The sequence below is a fragment of the Peromyscus californicus genome, unplaced genomic scaffold (genome assembly GCF_007827085.1).
Source record: "Peromyscus californicus insignis strain IS unplaced genomic scaffold, ASM782708v3 Scaffold_18__1_contigs__length_77618521, whole genome shotgun sequence".
NCBI classification, from domain to species: Eukaryota; Metazoa; Chordata; class Mammalia; order Rodentia; family Cricetidae; genus Peromyscus; species Peromyscus californicus.
This window is the reverse complement of record NW_026294480.1, coordinates 47,514,672-47,539,162: the sequence shown is the minus strand read 5'-3', so window position 1 is coordinate 47,539,162 and position 24,491 is coordinate 47,514,672. Positions and strand designations below refer to the sequence as shown.

General features: G+C 36.4%; 1 protein-coding gene across 1 annotated transcript in view; it reads right to left on the bottom strand.

Moving 5' to 3' along the window:
• Positions 1 to 513: 513 nt before the first annotated feature.
• Positions 514 to 24,491, bottom strand: part of Hcn1 (hyperpolarization activated cyclic nucleotide gated potassium channel 1) — a 397,328-nt gene continuing 373,350 nt past the window's right edge. The window contains exons 7-8 of the mRNA XM_052743322.1: positions 18,039 to 18,203; positions 514 to 13,185 (exon numbers count right to left, since the gene is read on the bottom strand). Of these exons, the coding sequence (XP_052599282.1) occupies positions 12,254 to 13,185; positions 18,039 to 18,203 (1,097 nt within the window). The 3' untranslated portion in view covers positions 514 to 12,253. The remainder of the gene's footprint in view (positions 13,186 to 18,038; positions 18,204 to 24,491) is intronic.

The window sequence follows — 24,491 nt, the reverse complement described above, 5'->3', positions numbered from 1 at the left end:
ATTACACCTATACACATCTCGCGGTCTGTTTCTCTGTCTCTGTCTCTCAGTCTGTCTATGTGTCTCTCCTTCCACTCACACACACTGACTTATGGAGGGGTGAGGGTGGGTAAAGTGATTGCTCTACAATCATGATTACCTGAGTCAGGTTCCCTAGGACTCATAAAGATCTGTATTCGGTAGTGTATGCCTAAAACCCTGTGCTGAGAAGCTTATATCCTGGTTCAATGAGGGACCCTGTTTAAAAAACAAGGGGAGGAGCTATAGAGGAAAGACATCAGATGTTGATCCCTTGTCTCCACATGGGTGTGCACACCGCACTCACATGTACACCCTTGCATACACCACACATGCAGAGAGAGAGAGAGAGAGAGAGAGAGAGAGAGAGAGAGAGAGAGAGAGAGAGAGAGAAAAAATTAATAATGAAAGCTGAGATACTATGTAACTATGTAATTAGCACACACACAAGTATAGAAAGTAGAGCCAGTCAATATAGCCAGACTTTTAAAACACTGCAGGTGCATAGATTTAATGGCAAAATAGAAGCTCAGTTACAGAACATTGGACAACTTACTTTTACAATGAGAATGTGTGGCTGTTAACATTAAGCATTATTTGGGAAGAAGATATAGCAGATTAATGTTAGGTTAGAAACATTAGTGGCTGTGGTAGCGAGACTTAGTTAAAGTGAGGAAATTATAATATGTCTTAATTTTTTTCTTTTCTGCTTCCATAGAAGTACCAGGGGGCAGGCTGGGAAAAGGAATGTAAACCAAAGCAAGTTCTGTATGGTCCAGGGTAAAATGATGACATGTAAAATTGGCCATGGCCTCGAGGCTCTGCATGTTTGTCTGAAGCCCTCTCACTCTCCCTGTATAGCCAGGATCTTTTATTGTGATGTGTCACTCCTAGAAGTGTCCATATCTCTGAAAGTTCATTGTCCCTCCTGGTCATGCTTTTCAATAACCTAACGCATGTGAACTCCCAGGGACTCCGTCAGAAAGCACACTCCTGCCTGTGCGACATCAGGCCCAAGAACCTGCTCTTAACACAAACTCTTGAAGGATACTAATGTTGCCAATGCATGTGTCACAACTTCAGGAACAGGCACAGAAAGGCACTGGGCTATCAGACAGTCTGTCTGTCTGTGGCCATTGGTTATTGCTCACTTTTCTCCCTCATGAATCATCGTGGATAATGGCACTGGAGAAAGCACCTCCTCCCACTCCTTATTCCTGGCACTCCCTCCTCCTCCCCTGCACCTCTGTCCTCCAGTGCTTTCTTCTCTGTCTACACTTTTACTGACTTGTTCATCATCTATTTCTTTCTTTAAAGACATAAGCGTAATGGAGGTGCAAACCTTTGTTTTTCTCTGTAAAAATTAAAGAGAAAAGATTTCTACGTTTTTATTTTATGCACATGGGGGTGTTTTTGTCTGCAACTCTGTATGTACAGATGTATATTCCTGGTATCCTTGGAGGACAGAAGAGGACATTAGACCCCCAAATCTCCTGGAACTACAGTAGCAATCAGTTGTGAGCCATCACGTCAGTGTGGAAACTGAACCCAGCTTCACTATAAAAGCAGTAAATGCTCTTAACCACCAGGCCACCTGTCTAGCCCCAAATATTATCTCATATCATAGCTACCTCCACAATATCTAAGGTATTTCTTGACACATTTTAGTATTCAAGGAATGAGTTTGATAAGTTAATGGACACCTAAACAGCAAGCTGAAGTAACAGCTTACTTTGTACTTCAAGAATATATATATATGACATAAGACATATAACACTATATATATATATATATGAACTTCAAGGAATATATATATAAAGAAAGTTGATGTAAGCAAAAACAATGTGACTAAATAGTAGGAGTTCTAAACAACATGAAAGGAACAATACATGTAAAAGGATCCCTAGATGTCCTTCAGATATTACCATTTGAACACCTCTGGCTGCACATTCAGTTCCTATTAGAAATGTGGAAGCTTCATTAACTATCAAAGTTTGTACAATAAGATCCATGCTCCTTCTATTACTAGGTTATTCAGATTTTATAGCCCTGGTGGTAAGAAACCTGTGGAAAAGACCGTCAGTCCAACTTGATGTTTCCAAATTCATCTGACTTTCTTCCCTTGGTAATTTTTCCTGTTAGTCACTTTATTTGTTCTTAGTTGAATATTTTTTTATTGTGTAATACACTATCTTATAGAAACTAGACTTTCCATCAGTTATGGTGGCATACACCTATAATCCAGGCATTCAGTTGGCAGAGGCAGGATTGCCACAAGTTCAAAGGCATCTTGTTCTACACATAAATTCTAAAATAGCCAGGATTATAAGGCAATATAAAAATAGAAAAAGAACATAAAATAGAAAACAAGAAAGCTAGAGATAGAGACTGTGGTGGGGGGAAGGAAGGGAAGAAATGAGAAATACAAAGGAAAGAAAAAGAAAAAAGATTGAAATGTTCACCAATAACAAAGTTACAGAAAAAAATAACTTTGCTCATTAGCATTGATGATGTTAGTTCTCAATCCTCTTTGTAGCAGAGATTTTATCATGGTTTTTTCTTCTGAAATGATTTATTGGTAGAATGAAATATGTATTTACAAATATGTTTTTACCACAATGTGAACAGAACTAATGAAGAGCACTTATAATAATTTAAAAATTAAAGTGTATGTACTGTGAGACAATTATATTGGGCAAGTCTTTGTCATGCTATTCCCATATACATTCCCACCATCTGAGGACTGGATTTCCTAAGTTGAAACTCTTTACATGAAGAGTGCTACTGACCATAATGAGAACAAAAAAAATGGTAACACTCCTGTTAGTTTACAGTCAGAAAAGAAGCTTGCTGTTATAAGTGAGGGAGAGAAGACACACCTTTGATGTGCAGTTTTGTGTAAGCACTGTTAGCATTGTATGTTCTCACTTGTTGTGGGAAACCCTGTCATCATGGCACTTCAGAGGCCTTCCATGCATTTGTGTATCTGAAGAGTACTCTGTTTGCCCCTCCATGCCTTTCCTGACAATAGGTTTGCTTCTGCCCAGGGTGAGCAGCTCCCTGTTTACTTGTTCCTTTGTGGGTGTTCTTTTCAATCTAAAAAAAGGCCCATTTTTAGGTCTATCTCCATTCTGTATCTGGCAACATCATCCTTTTCCCCAGTAGCCACAACACTGTTCTTGAAATTATGTGCTTAGGATTTGTGGTGATACCACTGTTAATACTGCATGGGGCAGAACGGAAATAAAAATGGATATACATGAATCTTGTTCTCCCCAAGTTTCCTCCTAATATTTCATTTTCATTTCAATTTCAGATTAGCCCCTTCTACCCCTTTTTAAATTTATTCATATTTTGTCACTTCCCTTAGGATGGCTATATTGGCTTGAAGTATCCATTTTTTAGGTATTTTAAATAAAGCCCATGACTATTTGAGTATTTTTTCATATTATATAGGCAATTATGTAATATATCGTGGAGAAAGGCATACAGGGAGGAAATGATCCATAGAAATACACTGCAAGAAAATCTGAAAGGTGTGTGATGTTAAGTGATGATGATGGTGAGCCCCATACACAATTAAAAAAACCTTTGTATCACATACTTTAAAACTGTCTTCCTAACCAAGTATGCTTCTACTTGCCTTTATTTAGAATGACCATTGTATACAGCACGTAATAGAAATGAATACTGAACAATGCCTTCAGATCTACATTTGATACTTGTCTGTGCCATGTTCTCTTCCATGCATTGGAGTTGAATGGCTTTTGGCAGTTTATATTTCCCATGTCCTAAATTTGTTTACTTTGGAACCTGGGGCCTGTAGCTATTGTGAGTTACATGTCAATTCTTGGCCAGACTAGAAGAAAATTAACTGCAAGTACACATTAAAAATAGGTTAAAAACTGAAATATGCAGGCTTTTTTTCTATTTCTAGCAGCTGGCTAGTCCCTCTTTCTTTCCTTTTCTCATATATAAAATAAAGGGCTAATGGTATGCTTATAAATTTTCTGTAGACATAGTATATCTATTTCCTAATAAGCCTGCAAAGCTTTTTTTCCCCTGGAGCTGAGGACCGAACCCAGGCCCTTGTGCTTGCTAGGCAAGCACTCTACCACAGAGCTAAATCCCTAACCCTGCCTGTAAAGCTTTTAATGGATTCACAATTCATAATGGATTCATAATTACAAGGTATAATGTCATTAAAAGTATCAAAACTTTTCTTACCAGAAACTCCATTTTTTGTTATCACAGGATTATGTGTTTTATGAAATATGGTTTATGGAGCTGATAGGTAGGAATTCCTTTGGATAGGTTTTCCAAACTACTTAAGATTTTACAGACATAACCTCATTTCTTTGGGAGACATACCAACTGAAATTAATTGAATTATTATAATATATTACTTCCTAAAGTAATCATTCTCAACCTTCCTAATGCTGCACCCCATTTAATACAGTTCCTTATGTTGTGCTGAATTCCAACCATACAATTATTTTCATTGCTAATTCATAACTAATTTTGCTACTGTTATGAATCATAATGTAAATATTTGTGTGTTTTCCAATGGTCTTAGATGACCCTTGGATGACTCAAAGTGGTCACAACCCACAGATTGAGAAACCACTGAACTAAAGGAAGGAAAGGCTATCCTGAAGTAACACCCAGAATCTGTCTAGAACACTCATGAATAACCATTTGCAAAATGTCCAACATTTCTAGTAAATGCTTGAGAAGCTTTCTGGCAATGTCAAAATTTCCACTGGGCTTTTTTTCACATCCAATCAACATTCAGATATACGATGAGGTAAATAATCTGAAATCAACTGACTAAAAAAAATGTAATATTGTTAAGTCAAACTCCCTCCTTCCCTTCACCCATCCCTCCATCCCTCCCTTTCTTTTGCTCAGAAAACACCCTTGTAGAAAGAATCTTAGCCATCTTACTAGAAATCCAGTCAAGTTTAGCCTAAAATGCTGAGATACGGGTAATCACAAGATTGTCCAACATTCATACTTAGTATAGGGAGTGACAAAACATTGTAATACATTTTTACTTGTGTGCTTTTGAAAACTGCTAATATAAAGATAGCTCATTTTATCACCATTATCAATGTAAAGAATTCCTCTAAGCAATTCAAAGCCAATACCATTTAGTTAAAGAAACACAATGTCCTATGAAAACATTCACACCATTAAAAAAGATGTGCAAAATTAACACAGGTCGTTTTTTGCCTCTAAGAAACAAAAACTAATTTTTAGATATTTCATATTTTAAGCTGTGAGTTCATTAAGTCTTTTAATGTAAATACCATATTGCTTTTTTTCTGCATAGGCAGACTCTGTGAAACTGCATTTGTCAATGCTTTCAGATCATCTGTAGCTAGAGTTTTCCTGCCTGGCCCACAGTCAGGACAAATCTCTCTCACCTGCCAGTCCCACAGCCACTCAGACCCAACCAAATAAACACAGAGACTTATATTGCTTACAAACTGTATGGCCATACCAGAATTCTTGCTAACTGTTCTTACAGCTTAAATTAATCCATTTCTATAAATCTATACCGTGCCACGTGGCTCATGGCTTACCGGCATCTTCACATGCTGTTTGTCATCACAGCGGCTGGCAGTGACTCCTTCTGCCTTCCTGTTCTTTCTTTTCTCCTCTCTGTTAGTCCTGCCTATACTTCCTGCCTAGTCACTGGCCAATCATTGTCTTATTTATTGACCAATCAGAGCAACACATTTGCCATACAGAACATCCCACAGCAATCATCTCTAGACATTCAGGGATAGTTATGACCTACACACAAAATGAACCACAATTTGCTTTTTATCATAAACAGTGGTGCTAACCTGATCATCTATCAGATTGAGAAACTATGGCTTGAGATTAATTTTGGCTAACTCACAAAATGAGATTGCTGTTGCAAAGTAGAGATAAATTATTATTTTGAATATTCATATTAACTTGGCACTGACCCTGAATGCTGCTCTTGATTGGGAGGTCAAAAAAGGTTTTGATTTATTATGTTGTGCGGGGATATGTCCAGCATTTTATGGTGATTACTCTGAGGAACACTATCACTTTCACGTTTCCATACTTTTGTCTGTGGCCAAATATGGTTAATATTCTTTGGATCTTTGTAATAAAAATATATGGAAGACATATGCTACTTTGTCTATGCAACTATTTTGTTTATGAAATGCTATTTAATATTACTCAAGTTCAATACTTCATGCTAAATATGAGCATATCATACTTTCAGGCATTCAGAACTGCTTGCTGTCAATAGAATTTTGTGTAAGACCTTCACAGTAAATCTTAAATAAGTTAGGCAAGCAATTTTTATTTTTAAATACTGAGAAACAAAGGTCTTCACCACATAAATAACCAAAATAAAATGACACTATACATCGGGTAAATTGAGTTATATGATTACTTCCTTCAAAATTGTGTCTTCCGTTTCTGAGTGGTTTGCCACAATTTAAATGGAAACTAAAATATGTTTTAGGAAAATATGTTTGCCTCTATAAATCTGAATTTTCTTTCCTATGCTTAATCTGATAAAATTTAACATCTGTTATGGCAAAAGTCTGTTATTTCTGCTTAAGAAATATAAGTAACTCTAAGTCATTCTAATAAATCTAAAAATAGATAAATGACCCTTACTTTTGGAGAATTACTGTGTACACTGATTTTTGCAGTTGTGTCTACTGAATCAATAGCACTGTCTATTCAAATATTAAAAAATAATTTTAATTACAGGATAATAAAGAGCTAGTTCTTATTGAGTTGAATGGTGATTTATACTACACTAGGAATAAAATATCTCCAAGGAATGTCTATATTTCTCAGTTTGTGGAACAGGGTACCACCAGTCAGTTCTGGGAAACTAGCTTATTTGAATCCCAAACATTTCCCTGTTCAATAGTCTAACTCATTTTCATGGTTCTTCATGCCCTCACCCTTCACCCTGTACTGTTTTGATATGCAAATCTGGTAAATTTTTGGTTTCCCAAACTTATCCCCACTCCTTGGCAAACACGAGGTCTTCCTTCAGACCCAGCAGCCTCACAAGTAGTGTGAGGTAACAAATAGCCTTAGTTGTTGCTCTGTCACAAATTGAATTTTATTTCTTTTCACATTAGCAAAACATGCATTTCACCATGTACCCTTTGATTTCTCTGCAAAATTAAGATTAAAGTATAAAATTATAAAACCTTTGGCCTGAAAATAAAAATGACTTTTTAAAAGGATTTAAATCCAACTTTACCATTTCAAATTTGTTTTCTCTAATCTATGACACACTCCAGCTTCAGCGAGATGTGGCTATTGCCAATGACCAGTGTTTCATTAAACGTTCACATTTTAGAAGCAAGTTTCATTTATCATTACATGAAGATGCTTTCTTCAGAATATATTCTTTCTATTGTCATTCTCTCTACACCAAGTATCTTAAAAATAAATTCATAGACTTGCATACATTTTCTTTTGATATTGTCTTTAAACAAGTCTCACGATGGGGCAAGTGTTGGCAAGTCTTCTTTCAACAAAATCAAGTCTTCATTGCCACTACTCAACCACCCTTGGCTGAGGAAACAGGGGTAGGATTATGGTGAGATAAGAGAGGCATGGTCATGTAAGAGTGGGGTCGGGTCCTGTCTTAGGTCGTGATTATCACATTGATTTTAATTTTATAAAAAACATCATTTGTCTTGTTTTTGTTATCTGGGACATCAAAAATTATACATGGAACTAATATGTCACTCATATCACCATTATTCCAGATTTGCTTGGAAAATTATCTCCATTCCTCATCACCTCATGTCAGAGAGAGATTGTTTCAGTATGAAGCAAAGGTAGAAAGGGCATTTCACAGTGAGAACTGCCCAAAGTGTAAAGCAATCAGGTATTCAAAAATCACAGACATGTCCTTGAGTCCAATGAGGGATCTTTTACGGTGGTGGATTTGTTACTCCATCAGGATAGTTGTTCCTACATGGGGAAGTTTATGCTTCTTATACCTTTAAGCTAAGAATGTGACCAAGGCCAAAACGACCCATCCATGAAGATGTCAGTGGCCCCAGTGAAGGAAAGCAATACACAATATGGCTGTTACTTAAAACTTCAAATTGAAAGGTGAAAGACTGGCTTGGTGTGAATCTGAATCTTTCCTGAAGTTAGGCAAAGTTGTTTTTTTTTTAAGAGTTCATGCATTACTTTTAAGAATAAGGTTGCCCTTTATGATCAGCTCAATCATTTTCCTTTTTAAAAAAAACATGCAATAATACAAATGTGTTGTTAAAATTGAAATTAAGTTGCTTTAGAAAGTCACTATTGTCAAGGGACCATAGCAAGTATAAATAACCATAAAATCAATAAAAAAAAATCTTTGCACGAAAAATCTCCAACATGATTTTGAAAATATTTTGAACCAAGTTAAAAGAACTGAGGAATAATTTGGTCCACATATCCAAAGGCATTATTTCATGATAATTTTTTGACTACTCAAGATTCAGTGTAGCTCAGTACCTGATTATATTCCAGGAATAAATTTTTCTCATGGCACAGACTGATATGCTTTTAGGTGGACTGCCCTAACATATAGTAAATCTTTGTTAGGGTTAGTGAATGTAAATAACCACAGTGACAACAACTTATCCCACACTTGCACTGTCTCACACATACTCTAGAGTGCTGGAGATAGAAGTGAGAGACACCTGGGTCATGTAGTTTAATATCATAAAAATAGGGAAAGGAAGGTCCAAAAGAGCAATTAGAGCAAAATTGTAAAATAAAAGCTGTAAGTCAATTAAGAATCAATGGAGATATTTTTACACAATAATCCTGACAGACTATTAGAAATGATTTGTGCTTTGAAAAGTAAGTAATTCTAGCTTTAATATAATATGTCTAAAAGTTTAAACTCATCATATTGTGTAAATTGTTTATGTCCTTTAGGAATTATTAGAATAACTCAGTTGTTTCCTTTGCAGTGTCCTGAAAATACCATGTTCATTTAAGTCTGTAAATGGTAGAATAAGCAGCTTTTCAAAGTGGAATGGCATTCACTTGGTAATCACTCCTTATGGAGAGGTCACGGAGACCTGGAGGCAGGCTATGTGTTACAGGATGACAGTAAATTGCAAAACACTATTTTATCCTCATTGTGTTTAAGAGTGCTCTGCTATTTATCCTCATTGTGATCAACCTCATCGGAGGCATTTGAAAATCCCAAAGACAACAGGACATGTACATAGATTAAAAATCATCCTCTATCCAATGATATAAACATGGCTGTGATTTGAAACTGGACAAACACCACATATTAAAGAGGCATAGAGTAAAGAATAAAATAAATTTTTACTGTATGGGAAAGGTAAAACAAAGGGATGACTGGGAAATCCATGTCTATTTAAATTATTTTCATTCTGTATTTATAGGATATCTATAAGAATTGTATGATGATTTTCAAGAATAAATCTTTTTGGAAATTATACAAAGACAGACAAACAAGCAAATCTATAGTCATCAACAAAGCAAAACGTTGGATTAGAGTTCAACAATAAAATAAAATATTCATAATTTTAGTTTATTTTCTGTTGGATTTATTAATAATCTTTATATATATTTATATGTATGGCTTTGAGCAAAGACAAAAGACATACTCTAACTCTTCCCTGGTTGTACAGTGGCAAGGATCAGCTATATTCTTATCTTCTCAGCAGCAAAAGATCAATAATACAGTTCTTTCTGTACAGATTAAAACTCCATCCTTGAGCTTAACTATGTACAGAGAAAAAAGGTCATGTTCACCTAGCACTGTACCTTTATATTACAGTAATATGAGTCACTTTCCTCCTTAATCTAAATATATATATGTACATTCATACATATGTGTATATAATTTACCCTGTACCATTTTGTTAGTTTAACATATAAACCTTAGGGTTCTTTGTCCATTCTAGTACAAAGTGAATAAAAATGTTATGGTTGCACTGAATGATCATGCAATTCAATTTTGCTGATGTTTCCCAATAGTGCTCAAAAAATTTTATATATAAAAAATATTTTACTACCAAACCCATTAATCCTGTCAAATGTAAACCTTTAATAATGTAAAGGACTAGCGCATGATCTTAATAAATTGAAGCTAATTTTTATATTTTAATAAAAAATTAAAGAGTTTTTCATACTGATATGTAAATAGTCTTGCCACTTTCTCATAGATTCTAGGTAGGCCGAATGAGCTCTCTCTTACACCATTCCCAACAGGCTGTCGTTAGTCACCAGCATGTCAGTAATAAATAACATCATATTGCCTAGCATTGTTGATTGTTTCCACACAAATTAGGATCTGTTAGCAATTAAGCATAGCAATTCTTTTTGGTTTCATAGGTGTTAGATCCATAAAAGGCATAACAGGCAGCATGGATTCACTTTGCTTCTGTTTTGTTTTCTGTCCTTAAGTCTATCTAGAGGCCCTGTCCCAACAGAATGTGTTTAATGTTCTTAAGTGGATCATCCGTGCTCGTGCTACTAAAGACCTCCACGTCAGGTCACTCTCTTGAGTTATTTACAGAAGTCAAACATGAGGAATCTTCCCATTGTGTTCCATTCAACCACATGTGTGGGATGCCATAAGCACACATGATCTCTAAGAGGCTGATGCTCACAGAAAGAATTAAGGAAACAAAAGAACAAACAAACAATGCTTACAGACAGCTCAACTTCACCCCTGCTTCCTGTCACCACGTCCACCCTACTTTCAGCACATTTAAAAGAACAAACCTCCGGTCTATCTAAGGACTATGTTGGTTACCACATGCCTTAAGATTTACTAACTGCTTAGCTACAATATACATTGGGCAAATGTGCATTTCCAAACAGATGTGATGATTATTATATTTATTTCTTCACATTAACATCACAATAAACTACCAACTAACATGAAGACACAGAACACATTTAACTCCAAACCAAGCTGTGGTTCGCAAATAACTGTTTAAATGATAATAACAGCGATAATATTAAATTAAAGTGAAAACCTCACTTCTAGATTTTAGTCAGAGATCCAAGTCACCCTTTTAAGAATTCTAAAAGAGGCAATAAATGAATTGTTATATCTTCTAGAAGTGAGAAATACTGTAAGCCTTTTCTTACAATGACTGATTAGAATCTACTTTTTTTTTTTTTTTGCCCCAAAAAGCATGCCAGGACTAGTTTCAGATGCTTGATTATGTCAATAAGGAAGAAAAGTAATAATTTTTTGGTGTAATACAAGCAATTTGTAGATTCAAGCATACAATTTTGCATAAAATATTGCAGGTTAAAATAATATTGTAGGTCTGAAGCCATTGCATTACAGTTGAACAATTGTCACAATTATTAGATTTTGTGAAATTTAAAACTCTTAACTTTTGAAGTGAAGCCATAAAACTGAATTCTTAAACAGTGACTTTTACCTTTATACAACACAGAAGAGTTACTTTTATTTGGGCTGGAAAAGTTATTTACAACTAACATCGACAGAGTCTCGGTAGAAGTCCAATCACACACGAAGACAAATATCTCCTCACCTTCCTACCAAATCAATGAACATGCTTGAGGTTAGAGAAAGCCTTAGTAGTGGCGATGTTAGTCTCCTATGGTGGCTGAGCACGTAGTGTGTTCCTTCACCTAACTCAAAATTTAAAGCACCGAAATACAATTTAGAGCTATAAACTGGGATTGGGTTATTTCATCCCACATAATTAGCAATCTAGATACAGAGGCACAGCTAATGAAGGAAAGCTTTGATTGGTGCTCTTCTGGAACTAATTGGAGTTGCCTTTTTAAAATCTGAGTTTTGATGCCATTGACCCCCCCCCCCCAGGACTCTTCATAAAAGAGAGAAATACATATATCAAAGGAATTAAGTAAAAGTGGGTTAGAAATCAATGATCTTACAACAATGTGTTAAATCCTTTAATGGTTTTAAAGAAAGGAAGACATGTAACACTGAATGCTATACAAGTCTTTTGAACTTCTTCTGGGCATTTATATATAGAGATATGTATATTTATTTAATTATATATGTATATATGTTTTTACATTTGCATGTAGGCCAGAGCTGTCTAAAATATCTTTTCAGAGTAGGCTATAGGGATCTATCACCAGATAGATTAAAATAATATCTGAGAATATTCTGTTTATTAGAGTATTTATTTTCTGCTTTGACAATCAGCAAGGATCATAAATTTGAAGCAAAACGCGGTTTTTCTGCATCTGGGTCTGTGTTTAAGACTGAGGGAGATTCTCTCTGCACAGCTGCTGGTGGTGGGGGTGCTGGAGGCACTCCTCGGTTGGGGGGGATGGCTCCCGAGGACATCTGTCGGAACAAGGTGACACGCTGTGGCACTGTGCTCCTGCCCCCCGCCTGAAGGCCCGTGCTGTGGACAGCTGCCACAGGTTGAGGGATGGAGGCCAGTGACTCGCCCACAGTGGGATGAGGTCTGGAGATCATAGCGGGCACCTCATGGGGCAGCGAGGGCTGCGAAGCCGAGAGGGGCCTGACTTCTCTGGTCAGGTTGGTGTTATGAAGCGCTTGCGTGCTCTTGTGCACTTCGTTTTTCGGTGTGGAGCTACCAGGTGTCTGTGGCTGTTGTTGCTGTTGCTGCTGCTGCTGCTGCTGCTGCTGCTGCTGCTGCTGCTGTTGCTGTTGCTGTTGCTGCTGCTGTTGCTGAGTCTGGGGTGCCTGGGACTGCGGTAGCTGCTGCATGAGTGACAGCTGCGAAGCAGTGGGGGAGGCATAGTGGAAAGTTCGTGTGGCCAGGGGGCTCTGTACAGGAGGACTGCAGACTGCTGTGGTATAGGAGCAGGGTGAGAGGATGGCTGAGGGTTGGGGTGTCTGTGTGCTGGGACTGGGTGAGTGGAGGTTGCTGTGAGACAAGCTGGTCGCCGTATAGACTGGTGGAGATTGTGTCCTCATGCGGGAGGTTGGGGTGGTGGTTGATGATGTGCAATTCAGGGCTGTCATTTGAGGGTAGTTGATTGGAGGGATCGCTTGAACCATCTCTCTGTCGTGCTTCACAATTTGCTTGAGGATCTCATTCTCCTGATTGTTGAACACACCAGTGTTCAGATCCTTCTGAAACTTCTGAAGGAGAATGGAGTTTTTCTTGCCTATCAGCAAAGGAAAAATAGGCACTTAGACAGGCTGAAAGTAACTAATAATGGCACAAGAGACTGGCTACTCCAGGGTGATGTATGTCAGTGTTAAGACGCATGGGTTTAGAAGTCAAGAACCTCATCTGTCACCACCAAACAGAAGTAGAACATCTGCCTCGTGCACAATGTTTCATCTGCTTAGAAACCTCACACTCTACTTAAGAAAAATTGGAAAGACTAAAGGTGGCAGAAAGAAGCTACTTTACAAAAGAAATGTACCTATGTAACAGGAGCATAATTTGTGGTGTAGTAGAGAAGCGTGGGTGTTTGGGTCAGGTTGGGCCTAGATCATTATTTTAGTTTCGAGTTGTGTTTGTAAGGCAAGGCAAAGGAGAGTCAGAGACATCACTGGAGCATTTGCCTCGGGACACACAATCAACAGAAGGTTTTAGGGAGAACCATTTACACAATGCTCAGGATTATGAAGCAAATGTATTCATCGTATTTATCACTTGGGAAGGTTAAGATCGCTGCTTAGAAATTTGGGTTAGACAGTGAAGAGGCTGTGAAGAAAGGAAGAAATTCTGATAGTGCAGCCTTGCTACCAATGACAGATTGGCTTCATCTGAATCATCTGGGTTCCTGTAGAAAGGCAGTCCCTCAGACCAGACCCAGATTGCTCAGTCTGGTACTGTTTTATACAGATAGAGTATCATGACGAGCAACTATCTCAAGAGATTCAGCCTTTGACTAATGCCAGGCACCAATGACTCTTCATTCTAGCTGCATATTTCTCTCATCTCTGGAGTTTTAAAAAAAATACAAATACCAATTACATGTGAACAACCTGACATGGGTTCCAGGTTTTAGCATTTGCAAGCAAATTTCCTTAGGGGGATGCTTATGTACATGCGCAGTGTGGGGTGCCTCACGCGCTGCCCTCCTCTGTTATAGAGACTGTTAGGGAAAAAGCACAGAGCTGTGCACTTCTCAGCTCACTCCAGGACAAAAATAAGCTTTAGTTCTACTTCTTACCGTAATTTTTTTTTGAGAGCTTTGCAATAGATAGGCATTCCCTGGTAGAATATTAATTAGAATCAATCACACGTTGGTTAAAAAAAAAAAATGGAGGACACCAGGAGAACATGGCCAACTGAACTAACTAAGCAGGGTTCACGGGGGCTCACTGGGGCTCACAGAGACTTACGAAGCAAACCCCGGGCCTTCAGGAGTCTGCACCAGGTCCTCTGTGTAAATGTTGTGGCTGTTAGCTTGGTGATTTTGTGATTCTCCTGATTGTGGGAGCAGGTGTGTCTTTGACTCTTCCTGCTCTTGGGACTCTCTCCTCCTCTTGGGTTGCCTTGTCTCATTGTATTTTGTTTTGTGGTGTGTGGTTGTTGTCTCTTGGAGGTCTGCTTTTTTTTTTTTTTTTGAGGGGAGACAACAGAGGTGAAGTCGATCTGGGGGAGAGGGGAGGTAGGGAAGTGTCTAGAAGGAATGGAGGGAGGGGAAACCGGCCAGAATGTATTATATGAGAGAAGAATCTATTTTCAATAAAAATACCCAATGAGCTTGGTAACTGAAAAGTGAATAAATTATGCTTCACTGCTAAATAGTAACACTTCAAAATAACTGAGCACATTTTCAACAGGATGCTGTATAATAAATTTCTTGGATAATGAGAGAAGTGGTCATTTTATATCATTGTCAAAATAGTTGTTGTTCCTTTCTTCAAAGCTTCTCTAATTTCCTAAAGAAAAAAACCTCTTATATTAGTATTAGTAATGAATACAGATATATTTGATATATTACAATACAGTTTATTTATTTGATATATTACCTTAAATAACTACAATAAATATTTAAGTATTGATCTCACAACTAAGATGGACAGTGTTGCTTTGTATTTGAACAGTCAACATTTCATAATTGAAGTATCTTTGTGAAAAGAATTAAAATGGTTGCTTTAACCAAGGTTGGATAGAGCACAGGGACAAATGGCTAAGCGAATGGAAACACATGAACTATGAACCAATGGCTGAGGGGTCACCAACTGGATCAGGCCCTCTGAATGGGTGAGACAGTTGATTGGCTTGATCTGTTTGGGAGGCATCCAGGCAGTGGGACCGGGTCCTGTGCTCATTGCATGAGTTGGCTGTTTGAAACCTGGGGCCTATGCAGGATCGCTTGGCTCGGCCTGGGAGGAGGGGACTGGACCTGCCTGGACTGAGTCTACCGGGTTGATCTCAGTCCTTGGGGGAGGCTTTGCCCTGGAGGAGGTGTGACTGGGGGGAAGGTGAGGGGGGCCGGAGGGGGGAGAACAGGGGAATCCGTGGCTGATATGTGGAACTGAATTGTATTGCAAAATAAAAATAAAAAAATTATTGGTTTTAGATATTGAAGCATTTATATTCATTATAATGTTTTTGTATTTAATTAGAATTTAACTTTCCAAGTAGAGTATGAATGTTTGGTATGTGCTTGTTTTGATCTCATTTGTTATAGTATCTGATTATCTCAAGTTATTAAAATGGTTTAGTTTAAATTTTGAAAACAAGACATAGTTTAGTAAAGGCATGGAATGATTATTAAAGACACTGTATATGTTTTATAAAGTTTCATTTCAAGGAAGTCTTCAAACTTAGCAATTATACAATATGAGTCACAGGAATAGAATGTACTCTCCAGTCTGAGTGTGATGGTATAGTTAGAATACAGCAACATGGAGAAACTGAACAAATTGTCTGGCCTGAGTTTTGTCAAGTCAAATAGGCTGATTTTATAGGTGTGATTATTTGTACCAATCTGGAAAAATGAACTGATTAACATTTTATTCATCCTACATTTGACAATAGTTATGGATAAACTATTACAAGTTGATAATGGTTATAGATAAATAAATAAAATTATAATTTAAAAACTGAAATTGCAAAAAATTAGATGCAAGATATTTTTTAAAGATAAACTCATTTGATATTAGTGAATGTTTAGAGACAGTGTATTTGTATTTGTTAAAAATATAGACATAGTCTACCTATATTTCTTATCCAATTTGTGCCTCATTATATCTCCATTTACATAATTGAAATGGGAAACTTTGTTTCATAAACCTGTATTAACAAATGTTAATTGTGTATTAATAACATTTTAAAATAAAATCTTAATTACATTGAAAAAAACAAAAAAAATGGTTGCTTTAGCTTTAATGCACTGTTAGAGTTTTATCAGGGTCAAAAATAGAACGTTGGGTGCTTCCTAGCAACACTATTGCTTGTACTGTTGATTAAAACAATCTCATGGAATTTTCTTGAGAAATTACAATTTTGAAGAGAATGAAGATGAACCAGATTAATAGAAATTACTGGATATAGTGAATTTTAATAATTTATCTAAAGATACCCATTTGGTTTAGGAAATCAGTCCCAAGTACTCAGAAGTTAGTCTCTGTGTCTAACATGAACACTCATATAGCAAAAAAAAAATGAGGTTGTTTTCAAATCCTGCTCTTAGGAATGTCTACTTACTTCATGGGTGCCATCTCTGTGGATGACTATGTTAACTCGCTAAGTTGTCACTATGAACTTCTGATTTTTGTTTTGTTTTGTTTTGTTATATGTGTGTGTGTGTGTGTGTGTGTGTGTGTGTGTGTGTGTGTGTGTGTGTGTGCCCTTAGATAATGTCCACACACTACTTTTCCTTTACCTCATCCATTTTTTCACCCTTAAAGTCTTTCATTCTGTGCTACATAGAGGGAAAGAAAGATGGGTGAGAAGCTGTCATAAAAAATAAGACCTTACCTTTTTAACAATGAAGATCTTGAGACACCTTTTCTTTACCTCTAACTGACCCCAACTCCATCTGCTTCAGGTATATTTACTCCCTCCCCCTTCCTCCCCCTTCAACATACATGTATTGTGGACAAGATATTGCAAGTGTAATGGTGACTTAAAGATGCTCTCCCCATAGAGTTTAGTATTTTTTTTAGAACAGTTACTATAACAAAGGCAGGGCTGTGAGAGGGGAATGTAGGAGACTATATGAGAATGCATCAAGGGAATTCTGCCTAGTATGTGGTGAGAAGCAAGAAAAAGTCTCTACAGGGAATAGTGTTTAAGCTGAATTATGAATCTAGTGCAGAACTATGCTAAGGGAGAGGGGAAGGAAAGGTAAGGTGGACAAACTGGTTAAGGTTTGAAGAATGAACTCAAATGATCTTTTCATCATATTCCAGGATAGCCAGCGAATTTAACAGCAAAACAATGTTGCTGGGAGAAACTACGCAAATCTTTAGCATAACTAACAAGTTCTAGGTAACATACTTTTCTGTTTTGTAGCATAAAATACTTCACATCATTGATGTTTGCAAAGAAACATCTATGTAGGGCATGTCTACAAAGGCTTGTTCTGTTTGAGTCTGTATCACAAACATTTTGATGTTTCTGCTGAGCCCGATTTAAAACTTGCGTAAGTTTTAATTTTTTTTAATATAAGTATAAAATGTAAAACTGGCCCTTAAAGATAAAAAGAACCTTATAATAAAATATGGAATGTAATACAGACTCATGATATTGGCTTTCACTACTATTTTAGTGCTATCTGGAATTTGTACCAGTGCTTTTTACCTGACGATTCAAACTGAAGTGGTATCACTTGGGCTATCAGATTGCGTAGCTAGTGAAAACAGACATGAGCAAATCAGTCCAGAGCATTTAGAAGGAGAAGGAGCTACCTCGGGTCTTTCTAAACAACTATTTACTACAGAGCTGTGTTCTATTTTTTTTTTTCACACAAATTAACAAGATATCTATGCACTAGAATTCAAACCTAAAATGAAATTGTGCTTGAGGAAATGGAAAGCTGAAAAGTACCTATCCGGTCGAGTCGGTCAATAGCAACGGTCTCAAAAGCTCTTCTCATCATTGGGTATTCCTCCAAGACTTCATTGAAATTGTCCACCGAAAGGGAGTAAAGACGACAGTATGTATCAGCTCGGACACTGGCGGTGCGCCGGCCCTTGGTCAGCAGGCAAATTTCTGTAAAAAGAAGAGAGAATGTCTTCACTGGTAAGGTTCTTCCCCAAGTTTTGAATGCCTCAAACAATTAAAAAGCCTCTTGTGAGTAGCTAATGATTGGAGGCATCCATTTTCTATTTACCAGGAAATTCATTTGGCTATTGAAACCATCTGATTACTAATATTCATTTTTAAATTTTATTTTTGAGGTTATAATTACAATGCTCCTTTACCTTTCCTCCATCCAAACTCTCCAAATACTCCTCCCTACTTTCCTTCAGACTCATGCCCTCTTTTTTCACATTGTTATTACATGTATATATCTGTATGTATACACAGACATTCCTAAACGTAGCCTGACCAATCCGTATACTGTTATTTGTCTGTATGTTTTCAGGCCTGACCATCAGGCACTGGACAATGTCCATTTTAAAAACTGTAAATGTTGTAAAAACAATTAAGGCTTTGGGTTCAAATGGGAGAGAAGGAAGTCTCCAAGTTCTGAGAAAAAGAGAGGGTGGTTTATCTCAATGACATTAAAAGAAATTTATAACCAAATTGGAAAGGAAAAGTTATAATCAAAACTCTAGGGGGCAGGAAGCAGGTAGTATGGTGGAGAGAGAATCGGAAGTAAGTCTAAGCGCTGGCTCAGAAAATGTATAGTAAAAAATAAAAATAAAATCAGAGCTGAGTTCCAGATGACTCTATGACAGGACACCTTAGTATATTTTATGTATTCTTTTTGAGATTAGAATGAAGAAAAGAATATTTCAAATATACAAATGTGGCCTCCTTATTAAATATCACCCAAGAACTCTTTGCTAAAATTAATATCTTCAAAATATGGTACCTTCATGTTTCTGATTAGAATTTCCATTTTGCTACAAAACATTATTTTCAAATTTTTATTAATTAAATAAAATTATTGTAGGCATTGCCTTTTTTAAAACTTGGAAGTAATTTCATTTTTTTCTTGTCTTTAAAATGACCAGTTTGTAGCACATGAGATGGTCCGTTGGGTAAGGGCACTTCCTGCCAATGCTAACTGCCTCAATCCCTGGGACTCATGGTGTAGATGCAAAGAACTGACTGGCACAACTGTGCTCTGATCTCTCTCTAAACATATGCCATGGCACATGCCCACCCACATGTATGTACACACACAAACACATAAAAAAATAAACAAGTACGTGCAAATATAAACTTATGATCACAAACTTTCTTACATAATTAAAGTTTTTGAAATATCTCTACTGTTCAGTGAAGGATTTTGCTTGACACTTAAATTTGTGGAAATAGTGTGCAAGTAGATTGATATTTACACTGTTTTATAAGCTATAGTTATTTACATGGATAAAATACAGAGATAGATGCCAAGATGGCAGAAAGGAAAACAAATGAACAAACCAAACAGCATTCTCCTGCTTCTCCAGGAATCTGGACAGAAACGTTTGACCATGATGGCACTGTACGGCAGTAATAGTTTCCTGTTGATCCAGCTACACACATCAAAATTCATGTGCTTTTTAAGAGATTCTTGTTTTTGTATAGTATGAAGGATATTGGCCTGAGGTTTTAAATCCTCGAGTATAGCCTACACTGATGACTTTTAGTTGAGAAGACCCAGAAAAATATCTACATTCTTTGAACATTATTGTAAAAAAAGACACTTAATTAGCATCTCTAGAGTTTGATGAGTATCAAATTTGTAGCATAGATTTATTCGTATCTAGCCTATAAAGTCTCATTAGCCTGTATACCTATAGCATCCACATGGTACATAATAGTTGCTTAATATTTGCTGGCTGAATCAATGAACCAAAAAAGCAACATAGTCTATGAAATGAAATACTAATAGAATTTTCAGTCTATAAAGAAACTATGACACTATGTTCTGTTATTGAGATTTAGATAATACAACATTGGCTCCCCTGCCAAATATAACACATTTTTAATAGAACTTGTCATGTTCCTAGTTTAAGCCACACAAAATATCTATAAAGTTTTTGCTAGGTCTTAAAATAAAGAAAATTTACCAATTTTTTCTTAGATATAGACATATCATAAATCATTAGTAGAAAATTTAAGTTGCTTTGGGGTGCTCAAGTTGATTCCATAAACAAGATGAAATAAAGAACCCAGAAGTGAAATAGAATTCCTGATTAACCTGCATTCTAAAATGTAAGCTTATGAAAGAGTGTCCACATATCTTCTAAATCCTATTTATTTCTCCAACTGTCTGCTTATCCTCTTCGTTCATTTTTTTGAGAACCTAGCTAGGAATGACCTAAGTGCAAACATTTCTTTTAGTGTAGGGCCATGGAGTCGCTCAGTGGAAGCGTGCTTCATAGTGTCCACAAGGCCCCAGATTCAGTCTGCAGTTCCATACACCGGAGGAAGATCTTCAGCACAAATGCACTTAGTGAAAATACCATTCATCTGTAGATTATGTTGTAATATATTATAACTGCTCTTTCAAATAACAAGAGCAACTATAGGTAGGAGAGAAAATCTAGGTAGGATTTTCCCCGAGTGCTTTACAGGGCGATTACAGATGTGGCTGAAAGGTTATTGAACTTGGCAAAGATGAAAACTGTCAGTTACGTGCCCTGTCACGGGCACATTAGATCGCTAGTTCCAATTTCAATGTCAGGAAGACTGTGGTTTGAGAGATTAGATTTGCCCCAGCACACCGTGTGACTACTTTTAATAATCCTTTGGCTATGAGATGTATTATCTGCCCAATGCTATTTTTGCTGACATTCGTTAACCCTGATTCTAAACATTTAAGTCCACTTGACATGACTGTCACCTATATAAGCAGTTATTTCCTGAGGTAGGGCAAATAGCTTCAAGCATTTTCCAACTCAGAAGGATTTCGCTGACCTCTAAAACACTATGACATCCCAGTGACACAGAGTTAATCGGGAACTCCTGATAGACTTTCTGAAGTCATGTGTTTAGCCTAAGGTCTAGAAACTATGGAAAAAGTTGTACTCAGCTGTTCATTGTAACGTAGTCAAAAGTTGCTTCATTTCCTAGATCTCAGTATCATGAAATAATATGAGTAATTATCCATTATGCAGCAAAAGGCTATTTTTTTTCAGATAATTTTCTTAGCTTTCTAATACAGTGTCTCATAATATATGTCAGAAAACATCACCTTTTGTTTTTCTTTAATATTTATTATATTTCTGGTCTTTTTATTAGTTATGCTAGAACTAACAAAATATTGCCTCCATATGGTGTAAGAGACATTAACATCTGGATTTACCAATTTGAATATCAATTTTGTCTTATAGCAGTGTTTTGGATGTTAAGTAGATTTGTAAAGAAATCTGGATAGGCCAGAACATTAAATAACAGTTTTGTATTACTATATATTCCAAATTCTATATTTCTAAAACAGATTAAAAGTGAAGCAGGAAAGAAGGGTCTTGGTAGGCCAACAGGCTCAAAGAAGAAGAATGAACCAGAAGATGAGGAAGAAGAAGAGGAGGAGGAAGACGAAGATGATGATGAGGAGGATGAGGATGAAGAATAAATGGCTCTCCTAAAATGTGTGGTGTGTATGTGCTCAGCAATTATTTTGCTAAGAATGTGAAATTCAAGTGCAGCTCAACATTAGCTTCAGTATAAAAACTGTACAGATTTTTGTATAGCTGATGAGATCCTTTGTAGAGAAAATACTTTTTTTTTTTTTTTTTTTTTTTTTTAAAGATTTATTTATTTATTATGTATACAGTATTCTGCCTGCATGTGTCCCTGCAGGCCAGAAGAGGGCACCAGATTTCATTACAAGTGGTTGTGAGCCACCATGTGGTTGCTGGGAATTGAACTCAGGACCTCTGGAAGAGCAGTTGGAGCTCTTAACCGCTGAGCCATCTCTCCAGCCCGAAAATACTTTTTTTTAAAAAAAGGAGTTTATAGCTTTATCAGGGGCTACAACGTACAGTTAGATTTAAAGCTTTTGGTGTTGAATGTTCCTAAATATTTAGTGTTTCTTTAATTTCTTATAGTAGCACAGCAAACTTAATAGGAATTTATAATATCAGCAAATTTTGTTGTTGTTGTTTTTTTTTTTTTTTTAGGATGTTGCACTTTGTTTTTAAAAAAATTTGTAATAAAATAATGTATATTACTTGCAAATAATGATAAATTTTCAAATATGGATATTATAAAGGAGTGGTCACATATTGGCAGACTGTGTATCATGATAAATACTCTAATGACTCAGAATAAACAGTCTTGACATTTTCCAATATAGATTTGGTCATTTGAATGTGCATAGAGCTGGGACAGCCTGTAGTGTTAGTGTGTTCTCTCCCATCCTGTTGGCAATTGTTATTTATGGTTACTTAGGTCATCTAAAAAGCTACCGGTTTGTCAAGCAAATCATAGCTCTCACCCTATATTGAAGTGATTCATTTCTCTCAAAAACTATAAATTAGTCCTCTGCCAGAGCAGTGTGTGCTCTTAACTGCTGGGCCATTGGCTCTATCTTCTAGAAGTCATGAGACGCTCATCTCATTCCAACTGATTACAAACAGTTTGAGGTGACAACATGTTCTGTTGTTGTCTGTATGTATGTTTTCACTGAACTTTGTGGTTTTAAGCCCTTTGCTTCTTTCCCTTCCTCTTCCAATTTACGTTGTTGTCTTTTCATTCCACTGTGACTCTGTGGCTGTCTAGAGTCTATATAAATCAGCTTTACATGGTATTGTTCATAAACTGATATGAAATACATACTTATACCACTAAACTTTGGTAAGCTAAATACTAGATACTGATTATCTTAGGAATTCTTCAACTATATGTTGGCTAAATAAGAAATAGCAACTGTCATTCCTGTGTTAGCCGGTGTGAACATGCATGGATTTGAATTTTCAATGGCCCTAAATGTAACAAAACTAAGGAGGGCAAGACACTGACTTATTGCTTCTAACTTGCTTTAAAAATCTACCAGATCACCCCGGTCCTTTCCTTTTGATTTTAAATCTGTCAACACTCAACTCTTTAAAAGTTAATCAAACACCTTGAATTATAAATTTCTTTAAAAAGCAGCCAGCTCTTGAAAAATTTATCAAATGATTCCAGCTCTGAGAGACCTTAGATGTGTTTTGGGAAGTGATTTCTTGTCAGCTCTGTTTTCCTTGTGTCGCTGAATATGTTCCCACAAAAACAGGACAAAAACATTACAAAAATACTTCTCTCTATCTTAGAAAAGATTCTCTGTATATTTGCTACACAGGTTTACTACTACATAAAAAGTTATTTGACTCAAATACTTCACCCAACTCTCTCACCTCATATTAACACGCACACACTTTTCATGCATCCTTATGTGACAATAAAAATTTGAATGTACACCTTCATGGTTTGTTTAATACAAAAAAAAGTGATCAACTCCAATTTCTACAGAGTTTTCTCGCTTTAATGTTCATAGCCATTATCTGGATACCTCATTAAAAAGCATGTTTAGGGTTTTCTAATCTAGAAAAGACCTAAATTCTGCATTTTTCAAAGTTCCAAGGTGTTGTCAGATATAGGTTTTCCAAGAAAATGAGTAATTGTAGTTATCAGATTTACATCTGAAGCCAGGCTTCTTACTTGAAAGAAACTGGATAAAAGAAATAAAAGGAATAGAAATTAAGGGATAATAATTGTAACCACTCCCCTATTACTACTAATATTTTGAAGTCACGAGGAACACATAATGAGGAAATTACACCAATTTTTCCAGCATTAGAAATTCAAGCATTATGTTTTAAAAAGCTTAAAACTCATTCCAAAGACAAATTTTCTTCTAGTTATTTTCTATGACTTTACACTGCACATCATTAATTATGATGTAGATGGTCTTTGTTTGCCTGGAGTAACATGAAGGGACTTACACCAGCTTTGAATCAGGGAGAGAGACTATACTCCATAGGCCAGAGGGAAGAAGAAGACAGAAAAGAAAACAGTAGTAGGAATATGGCACTAGGATGCAGTAGTCTTGAATCCAAGTTCATGGAGCACTGTTTTATTGAGGGAGGGGTCATAGGCCATGTAAGAATATAGGATCATTGTACACTGATGTGGTATAGAGCACAATCCTCTAATAATGGAAAAATTGGTCTTTGTTTATAATGCTATAGCAGGGCTTTTAAGGAATGAGTCTATATGTAAAATACTGTTTTAGGAAATGACAAACATCTTACTCTGTGTGGAAAAAATCACTCAACTCATCTTTCTGTGAAAGGCAGATTCTTTACCAAATATCTGTGGCACAAGAATATTCATCTATATTTGGTTTGCAAAATAAAC